Source organism: Sardina pilchardus, chromosome 3, assembly GCF_963854185.1.
Source record: "Sardina pilchardus chromosome 3, fSarPil1.1, whole genome shotgun sequence".
Classification (NCBI taxonomy): domain Eukaryota; kingdom Metazoa; phylum Chordata; class Actinopteri; order Clupeiformes; family Clupeidae; genus Sardina; species Sardina pilchardus.
Genome location: NC_084996.1, coordinates 25,334,060 through 25,344,059, shown reverse-complemented (window position 1 = coordinate 25,344,059; position 10,000 = coordinate 25,334,060). Strand labels below are relative to the sequence as shown.

The following is a 10,000-nucleotide window of genomic DNA, read 5'->3' as shown; positions in this document are numbered from 1 at the left end:
CCACAGGTCTGAGTAATCCCAGCAATTAAGCCAACACCATCAACAGCCTCACACGCTGGAGAAGCTCTCCAGGCATTCTTGGCATAACTGATCCTGAACTGATCTTCCAAGTAGGCTAATCCCAAGGAGGTTTAAGGGAGTAGACTAACACGTAGAGATGGCAGCTAGTGATTTTAATCTGGAGTGGCCAGACAGCCCTGGCGGTATGGTAGGAGTTTAGCTGTCCAGGTCGTGTGTGGGTGTGGGAAGCGTATGCTGAAAATATTTTAAATCTATGTCTGTAAGCCTGTCACAAACACTCACACACACACACACACACACACACACTCACAGTGATATTGTGGTTCCATGCCCACACTTGCCCAGTGGGAGCGTCATGTTACATCAGGCTGGCGTTGGCCACCATTACGCCGCCATTAAAGCCAATCATAGCACTATCTGCATCTGGGACTCTCCTTTCCAGGAGGGAGAGGCAGAAACAGAGAGAGAGAAAAGAAGACTGCCAATGAAGGATGGTGGGGGTAAATGAAAAATGACAGAAATGTCTCATTTTAATTTAAGCCCAGTCCAGCTCCTAGGCTTTGAATTTACTGAAAACTCTTCAAGTCAGACATAAAGTCATAACCGGCATGTACAGTATTTCAAGGTCTAGCCTACAGGAAGCAGAACACACTGGACTCACTCGCAGGGCCTATGCAAAGTAGATTCAAATGAATAGTATTAGCCTTTATATTAAATATTCATATTGTATTCATCAATTAATATTTGGATAATCACTAGAGGAAAAACGTTATATGGTCTCTCAACATAAAACTATTATTAACTTAGACAGAAGAACTGTCCATCACATGTCACAACACAAAATGCTGCTCAGCTGGGAGAATGGCCCGTTTCCTGACTTCACTCGACACCTAGAAGTGAGCTGCAGTCATTCTGTATTGTTTTGTTTTGTTTTGGCAGCACAACATTTCAATAATGTCCACGTCACCTGACTTGGCTAGCTAAAAATCTGTAGTCATGTTAGCTACATGTCGTCTGCAGTGCTTTGGAGGCCACTGAGCAAATTGAGATCCGCACCCGGTTTAAAATGACAACACATCGGCGGAAAAGGCAACTTCACGAGCAGAGACGTCTGGAGAATGACGTTATGGGATCCTGCTAGGTAACGCTTCCACCTTCCATGATCACGTTAGCAAAGGGTTGTTTTGGGCTCCACCACTGCTCGCAAACGGCTAAACATCTAGCCATGTGAAGTATTACTAATGTAATACACAGGTTTAACGTTACCGTCATAAATGGGGTTTACGTCCTTCGCATTAAAGATACACGACAGTAGGTACCGGCGAGCTACGAATATCACCACGGTTGTCAACACATGTCAACACAACAGTCATAATCCACTTTACAAATAACAATTACATAGATTGAGTCATTGGCTCGGTGTAGCCTACCTTATGGTGGGAACTTGTTGATAAATCCTTTCCTCCTTCGGTTTTCCCAGCGACAAAAGGCAGCACAGCTCGTGGGGTCGTAGATAGATTGAAATGCAGTCTAGTGCTAATGATTTTAATAAAAGGCAAACATACTCCTCTACATTGATCTACTTCATTTTGTATTGCTGTACAGTGCGCTCCATAAATATGTCCTGTAGGTTCAACGATCACGACCGCTTTCCGACTGCGGTATTCGCTTGGGTTGTGTCCGTCAAGCAGGCGGTGTTCCTTGCTTGTGCTCCAGATTTTTTTTCTATGAACTACACGCTAGCACAGCTGACGCTGACGTAGTCAAGAACACACACAACGAGACAGCGCCTCCGTCGATTTAACCACGGACTTCAATATTGCACCAAAGCTTTTCAAATCCAGTTAGGCTAACAGTTCAGGTGAACTATAACGGTTTAGGTCTACTTGAATGAGTGACTAAACCGAGGATCTGTGAACACGTTTTAAACTCAGTGACTGCCTGGTTACAATTTCTATGTTATGTAACATTATTTAATACTCCAGTGGATTCCCCAGCGTTCATTTCATTTATCTGCATTATGATTTAATCTCATTTGACTCTCAGATTGAACAGATTTAAAGATGATCTGCAAATCATAACTTCTCAAAGATTGTGGTCTTTCTGAATAAAATACAATTGGCAACAAAACATTAAACATAAATGTTTTTGAATCAAGATTCAATTTAATAGTATCCTAATCCTGAAACTAAAGACATTATTCTACTAGAACAAACCATACACAAAGTAGAGTGCAGTTATTTTATATTTCATTTTATCATTATCATTTTTGACAGATGGCTTTTCTGGATTTGCACAAGCTATACCACTGTAATGTCAACTTTCAACTTCAAGGTTTACCATTGGTCACTTGCAAAAAGGAACAGAAACAAAGTCAAAATGCGCGGCCGCAGTCGATTTAAGGCTGCAGTCGATTTAAGCTGATTTCAGCACGACGCAAAATAAGACTGTGGACATCTCTTTTTAACCCCATGGGTTCCTTAAAATTGTCATTGTGAATTAGTTTCCGGTACTCAATATATTTCAAACTATTTCCTATGCTCATACAGTAGTATAGGGATTGCCATTTTCCAATGACAACTTCACACTGGTAATGCATTTACACATGAACTGCAGTACCCCACAATTCAATTACGTGAAATGTTTTTTAAAAAATATAAATAAACCCAACATGTTAGATCTGTACAATCTATTCTCATTCGAAACAACTCGTAATACACACAAACAAAGGCTGTTTGGCTTATTTTGGTGTGTCTGTCAACAGTTCAGAAGAAGTAATTCCATCCACTGACAACGTTCTGGTAGAAAGGATCCTACACTTGCCTGGTATGTTGTAATGACATGTAACCCACTCGAAGCAAGGTTGAGATCCGGAATGAAAGGCCACATGGTTTGTCCATTTTTCTTCAACCCAGAGCCCTCTACCCTCGCAGGGTAAGAGACAGCTGTGAATAATATAAATGTTTCCCTCTGTTACCTCATTAAAACATGTTTGATGAGATGCACACAGCGTCTGTGAGAATCATTTTGAACTCAAATGCATGAATTCATTTTGGGTTTACAGGAAGACTGAACACATTTTATTCTACTCTCAAACAGTATGTGCACACTCCCGCAGTGTGGTTGAACTCAGGAAAAATGATTATTTTTACTCTATACTACTTCTCTGAATTTCTCCAAGGCTTTTGTAGATACACCAAAATAAAAAGAATTAAAAAAAAATCTACCCTTTTTAAGTTGAAAGGTTCGGTGACGTCACAGAGTCACTGGACAGCAACGACATAGACCTTTAGTGGCCTACATACAACATGACAGTGTGAGGCTAAACGGGCCCTCCTCTTGGGAACCTCTGTCCCAAAATAAAATATATCGGCTATATATGCACAGTGCAAACACCCAGCAAAATCACTTCTGCATTCCATTAGTCAAGGACAATAGCATCGTGTCATTTCAGAGCCTCGCAGCTGACTGGAGGGGATCAAGCGTACACGCACTTATGGAGCTTTAGGTTGCGGGGGTCCGAGTACCTCTTGCCGCACTTGTCACAGATGTACTGCTTGCCGCCCGCGTGCACGTGCCGCTTGTGTGTGCGCAGGTGGCTGCCCTGGCTGAACGTCTTCCCGCAGAACTCGCAGTTGTACGGCTTCTCGCCGGTGTGTGTGCGCTCGTGCAGCTTCAGGCTGTTGGTGTTGTTGAAGCGCTTCTCGCAGAAGGTGCAGCCGAAGGGCTTCTCCCCCGAGTGTGTGCGCCTGTGCGACACCAGGCTGCTCTGCTGACTGAAGCTCTTGCCACACTCCTTGCAGGTGAAGGGCTTCTCGCCGGTGTGGATGCGTTTGTGGATCTTCAGGTTGACCGACTGCCGGAAGGCCTTGCCGCACAGGTCGCAGGTGTAGGGCCGCACGTCCATGTGGATGCGCTCGTGGATTTTCAGATTGACCGCGTGCCGGAAGCTCTTGCTACATATGGAGCACTTGAAGGGCTTCTGCCCCGTGTGGATCAGCTGGTGGCTCTTCAGGGTGACCGCTCGCGTGAACCTCTTCTGGCAGATCAGGCAGCTGAACACCTTCTCTCCTGTGTGGATGAGCTGGTGTCGCGCCAGATTTTGAGCCAAGTTGAACTTCTTGCCGCATTCCTCGCAAGAGAAGGGCTTCTCTCCCGTATGGATGATCTGATGGGTCTTCATGTGCGAGGCTTTGCTGAAGGTCTTGCCACAGACATCGCAGGTGAAGGGCTTCTTGCCAGTGTGCATGTTCTGATGGACGTTTAGGCTCTGCTTGTGGGCGAAGGCTTTGCCACACAGCTCGCAGCCAAAGGGCTTCTCGCCCGTGTGGATGCGCTGGTGGGACTTCAGCTTACTCACGGTGGAGAAGCTTTTCCCGCACTCCGTGCAAATCAGGATCTTCTTCCCAGAACTGCTGATGATGCCGGCGTAACCTTCTAGGTTCTCGTTGCCGTCACTGCTGTTCTGCTCGTCAGCCGACAGGGCGTCTTTGGAGCCGGGGTCCAGCACGCCTGGACAGGAAGACATGGACCAAACAAACACGGAGAGAGAGAGAGAGAGAGAGAGAGAGAGAGAGAGAGAGAGAGAGAGAGAGAGAGAGAGAGAGAGAGAGAGAGAGAGAGAGAGAGAGAGGACATGACTTTTAGTCAAAGCAGGATGACAATGGAAATTCTATTTTTAACTTAATAATGTACACATGGATTGTATGGCTTGTTTACTTGTAATGATTAAACCATTACACTGAAGACAGCTGGAAGGAAAACTACTAAAGGTCAATCAGGTCTACAGTATGTCAACACTCAACACCATTGTCTCCTACTAAGGCTTAGTTCACACTGGCAGTCGAAATCGGATGTCTTGCATATCCGATCAGAACCTGATCTTTCTGACTGACTGTTCTCATTGCATATTGCAAGTGATCACATCCGATCACATCCGATCTTGGCGTACAATGCTCAGATCCGATATAAATTACACACACCTGGATTCATTAGGTAGAGTTGTACACAACCAAGTCGTCATGGATGAAAGTGGATTTATTTTTTATATTTTCCAACTTATTATGCGTAGCCACGGCGCAAATACCTCGTCACCCTCAACAAAAATTATGACTTGGGAGTTTGACGTTGCTTTTTGTTTTGCTGGTAGCCCTGGCGCACGCGCTGAATCAATCAATCAATCAATCAATCACTTCCGTCACACAGAATTACGTTGCAATTGTTTGTCGCAGTGCAAATGACGAAAAGGGCACGGTGAAATCCTATTCAAGTGGTTTGACTGTTCAGATTGAGTCATATCCGATAGTAAGTGATATTGAAACCACCTCCGTATGTGGTGCGAATCAGCATTGGAAAAATCGCATTTCATGCGGTTTTGTGCCGTTCAGACTACCCAAAATTCAAGCTAGATACAATCCAGATAAGCAAAAAATCGGATTTCGACTGCCAGTGTGAACTAAGCCTAAGAGAGATGTGAGGCTACGCCATTCTTACTAGCTGCAAGTTTTGCCAGATCGATCTTGCCAACTTCATCCCTGATGGTGACGGCCTTGACGAGAGGAGATTCAGGTCGGTCTGTCTGCTCCTCTACGGACTAAAACACCAACAGATGCACTTGAGCTGAATGAACATGAAACAACAACAAAACAGTACACACTGCAGACGGTTCTCCTGCCAGTATTCTGACAACACAATCCTCATGAGTGAGCTTACCTCCTCGGGGCCTAGGTCAGCACTTCTGCCACAACCATCATACGAATGCTCCTCTTCTGAATGCATGCAATACAATTGGAGAGGAAAGGATTAATAACCGTGAATACAGTTTGCTGTAAAACAGACACTTATGAAAATAGCACAAGTTATTGTACTGTAAGATAGTGTAGACATGCTTTACATTCTATTGATGACCACTGAGTCTGCAGTATATCATAGTGCTTAAATTAGCAGCACATAACAGACAGCTTCCATCTTGAAGTCATGAAGTCCCTCCCCAGTGAAGAACCAGTATGGCATTCCCTTACCCATCCCACCAACTGAACCAGTATGCCATTTCCTTACCCATGCCACCAGCTGACAAGATGTTCAAGAAGCAGCCAGGAGGCTTCGCCTTTTTGCCCTGGAACGTCTTGCACTCCATGTCCAGAAAAAACTTTGTTTCATCCACCAGTTTGATGATCTTCCCCAGCGCCTCGTTCCCCAGAACCTCCATAATGGAGGCAAACTGCGTCTGTTCAAACACAATGATTGATTGAATTTTAAAGTGATTTATTAAGCGTCAAATGCACCAATTTAAGTTTCATTTTCACAGCTAGTTACACCCCTGCTGGAAGTCACTCTCGATTGATAAGTGTCTAAGGTCTGGTGTCAACGAGGCTATAACATTTGGAGGAGGAGACTGATGTCACAGGGGAAAGGCATGGGCAGTGATGAGTCTGAGAGATGAAGAGGCATTTGATTAGAATTGTGTTACTATCTAGCTTAGTATTGAATTGTTGTTTTTATTTTGTTCATGGAATGTGTTTAGTTAGTGCAGTGACATGCATCAAATGTAAAACTTAGTACATTGCAACAATAATGCATTTAATTACGTGCCTGTATCATCCTGTGAAAAGGGAATAGAGGAAAGCCCAATGCAGAAACCATACAATCGATCATTATCTAATGTGGATGCGCCACACATTTGTTTGCATACGCCTTCCTTCCATCGAAATGCTGCAGCAGTCGCATCTACGCAATATTTTTGCGCCACACACCGTACTGCTGTCTCCACGTGACAGTAAGGAATCAAAACATGGCATGACTTATTTCTTTAGAATATAGTTTATCTGGAGCAATAACTGACGAAGTAACCATGCTCACACTGATTCTCCAAGCAGCTCGCCATGTCCCAAGACTACGGCGAGACCTTTGGGCCTCTAGACACAACGAACTTAGAACAACACACGTACCATCCTCATCTCACTCTCCAACTGTAGCTTTGTCTTCAGATCCTCGTCTGCCCTCTGTTCCTCTGTAAGTTCCAGAGTCAGTAAGAACATGGATCCTTCATCCACAAGTTTGCACATTTCAGCAATAGCCGCATGAACTAAAGTCTCCATGACGGATGCCAGGTGGGTCTGCAACGCGACACAGTTTGACATTCTACGTTGGGTCTCCTTGTCCTGTCAGTCAGTGAATTTACGGACACATTTGTGTGAATAACCTCTCAGATTCAATCGGGGGAAATAATTAAACGTAAGAGTAGTGAAAACAAACTCACTAGAATCCAAAGCTACTTTACATGGCATAGGGAGCCATACCGGAAATACGTCACGACAACAACACGTCAGGACAATTTGAGTTCTCTACTGCCCCCACAACACTCGGAGAATATGTCATTTGTCTTCAGTGTTGTGTAAATTAGTTTTAGGTATTAGTAAAATATAATGTAGGCCTATGCATACTAAGCCTAACTGCTACTAAAGCTGGGTGTCCTGCATTTAAAAATATACATGCAAGTGAATGTCCTGCATAAAAAAGGTGATATTATTGAGGCCCTCTTAGCTTATGCATGTTTAGTTTTCCTCTGTAGCCTAGAAATATCCTTATACTTTAAAAATCAAGATTTATTATAATATATGTGCTATTCCTAAAACTGATCCTGGTCCCATACGTACACCATGCATAAAGCAAAGCAATAACTTTATTTATTTCGCCAGATGAAATCTTCTTTACTTACTGTAAAGAAAAGAACCGAGACAAAGTTTGTTAATCTGAGTTGATCTTAACTGTGTTGATCTGAAACTGATTTAAGCATTAAACAAAAGCATTACCATTTATTCCAAGGCTAACCTGAAAAACAGCATCAAAAAGGCCAACCTAAGGAATGAGGATCAGTTCAAGAACAACTCTGAATTCAACATTCATTCAACTCAGCATTCAACACCATCACCCCCTCTAAACTGATCACCAAACTCAGCATTCAACACCATCACCCCTCTAAACTGATCACCAAACGCATCATTCAACACCATCACCATCACCCCCTCTAAACTGATCGCCAAACTCAGCATTCAACACCATCATCCCCTCTAAACTGATCACCAAACTCTCACCAAACACACACACACACACACACACACACACACACACACACACACACACACACACACACACACACACACACACACCTTCAGCACCTCTACCCTGATCAAGAAGGTTCCCAGTGTCTCATCCTGAGGACACTACAGAAGGTTTTTGTGTAGCCACTCATTAACTGGTACGTTGGCGACTTTATTTGGATGTAAGCAAGCTGTGAAATGGCGCTATCTGGTGGCTGTACAGCGCAATAGCGCCATGAAATATTTAATTTAACAGGAATTGCGGTAGAAAATTCTGTGTCTTTGTAATTATTCGCCTATTCGTCCATTTGATTGTTTTTATTTTTCTGGAACAACCCAAAATTAAATCAAAGCAGGGCTCCCATCAAAGATTGTCAAACGTTATCAACCTCTGGTCAAACTCTCTACTGCCCTCAAGGGGCATGGATGAAATGTAAATCGGTGTGCATCATGCACTTCTGAAAATACTGTTAATTACCATATATCTTTTGTTCATTCGTTCATCTTTTTCCAGATAAACATTTTAAGTCATTTTAGAAAATTATCTTTACAAACACCTACGTTTAGCTGCGTGCGGAACGAAGGAAATTAATTGTTGTATTGCCCGGAAGTAAGTGGGACACGGGACTTCAGTACGACACTGCAACGATACGGAGGGAGTTTTGACTTGCCACATGCTGGCAGCTTGAAATTTGTCTGTGAAACCTGAAAATGGAAGCTCACCCAGACATTCAAACAACCCAGAAGGGGTTTCGTTGCACTTTATGCGATGTCAATTTGCCAAACGGTAAGTCCTCTAACGTAAATAATGTATTTCCAGACAAAAAGCTATCACATGCTTAGCTAACATTATAAGGTTTGTTTTTCGAAGTTTGCAGTCATTGCTTCGTTGGTCATGCATAGCATTTAAAACAAAAAAATAATGTTACTTCCCCCGACCGGTCTTTTGCCTAAATCTTTTTATTCGAGCTGTGCTACATACGTTAACTTTTGGTAAGCTGTGGTATTTTCTGATTAGTCAACAAAGTGTTTAGACAGCAGCCAAGGCGAACATGCAACACGTTGTGTCGCATGTCACGTTGTGTCGCATGTCACGTTGTGTCGCATGTCACGTTGTGTCTTGTTATGTCCTAGGGGTAAGGCCACAACAGAAGTGGGAGTCGAGAGGTTGGATCTTAAACTAAAATATATAGATGTATTAAACCAAAGCAAATTAATTAATAGCAAACGAACAACAAAGAGTGTGAGATGGGTCCAAGACAGTTGTCAGTAATGCATGGATGTTGTATGTTTGCAATGTGTTGTATGTTTGCAATGTGTCTGAGTGCTGTGTTGCATGTCCAAAACCCAAAGTCAGAATGGCCCTCTCAAGGGGAGAAGCAGCAGGCCTCTTATCTGCACCCCTCAGGTGCAGCTCATCAGCTCGTTTGGTCTTGAGCACACCTGAAAACAAAGACAACGAGCAGAAGGCCTAACAGGCCGTCACAGTCTATAATCAGGACTTGCTGTCATTACTGTCTTTGTCATTCAGGACCGACGGTAGACGCTCATGTGAAGGGGCGGAAGCATCAGAACCTCTTCCGACTCCGTGCGACGCGAAAAGAGCAAGTGCAAAACAGCGTGTTTGTGAGCGGCATCAAACCCAACACCTTGTCGACGCATCTCATCAACTACTTCCAACAGTTCGGACCAGTAGAGGATGTCATCATGGACAAGGAGAAGGTCAGACACTTCTCAGAACTCCATGAACTCTTTGAACTAAACCTGTTAGTTTGATAATAAGTAGTACATCTCCCTGGTTTGTCTTCGTGTGTGTGTGTGTGTGTGTGTGTGTGTGTGTGTGTGTTAGTTAACCACTGTACACATATTGAACTGTGTTA

The 10,000-nt window shown here is 43.5% G+C and overlaps 3 protein-coding genes across 3 annotated transcripts in view; 1 reads left to right on the top strand and 2 right to left on the bottom strand.

Moving 5' to 3' along the window:
• The window catches only part of ccser2b (coiled-coil serine-rich protein 2b), a gene marked incomplete in the record, with an annotated part of 69,534 nt that extends 67,828 nt beyond the window's left edge, over positions 1-1,706 (bottom strand). Inside the window, 1 exon segment of the mRNA XM_062530982.1 lies at positions 1,452-1,706.
• A 465-nt stretch (positions 1,707-2,171) lies between these two features.
• On the bottom strand, positions 2,172-7,360 carry si:ch211-207i20.2 (uncharacterized protein LOC568537 homolog). Its single transcript, XM_062532570.1, has 5 exons — positions 6,969-7,360; positions 6,079-6,247; positions 5,734-5,789; positions 5,515-5,614; positions 2,172-4,533 (listed from the first exon to the last, which is right to left on the bottom strand). The coding sequence occupies exons 1-5, from the start codon at positions 7,158-7,160 to the stop codon at positions 3,500-3,502; spliced, it is 1,551 nt and encodes a 516-aa protein (XP_062388554.1). The 5' UTR covers positions 7,161-7,360; the 3' UTR covers positions 2,172-3,499.
• A 1,365-nt stretch (positions 7,361-8,725) lies between these two features.
• The window catches only part of tut1 (terminal uridylyl transferase 1, U6 snRNA-specific), a 10,314-nt gene continuing 9,039 nt past the window's right edge, over positions 8,726-10,000 (top strand). Inside the window, exons 1-2 of the mRNA XM_062532569.1 lie at positions 8,726-8,907; positions 9,652-9,842. Coding sequence (XP_062388553.1) covers positions 8,832-8,907; positions 9,652-9,842 — 267 coding nt within the window. The 5' untranslated portion in view covers positions 8,726-8,831. The remainder of the gene's footprint in view (positions 8,908-9,651; positions 9,843-10,000) is intronic.

What these genes read in the sequence shown, in the direction of transcription:
- si:ch211-207i20.2 (XM_062532570.1), bottom strand. Translation starts at nt 7,160, where the DNA reads ATGTCAAACTGTGTCGCGTTGCAGACCCACCTGGCATCCGTCATGGAG. An exon ending in TGGAGAGTGAGATGAGGATG is followed by an intron (nt 6,248 to 6,968) that starts GTACGTGTGTTG and finishes GTGTTTGAACAG; the next exon opens with ACGCAGTTTGCCTCCATTAT. An exon ending in CTTGTCAGCTGGTGGCATGG is followed by an intron (nt 5,790 to 6,078) that starts GTAAGGAAATGG and finishes GCATGCATTCAG; the next exon opens with AAGAGGAGCATTCGTATGAT.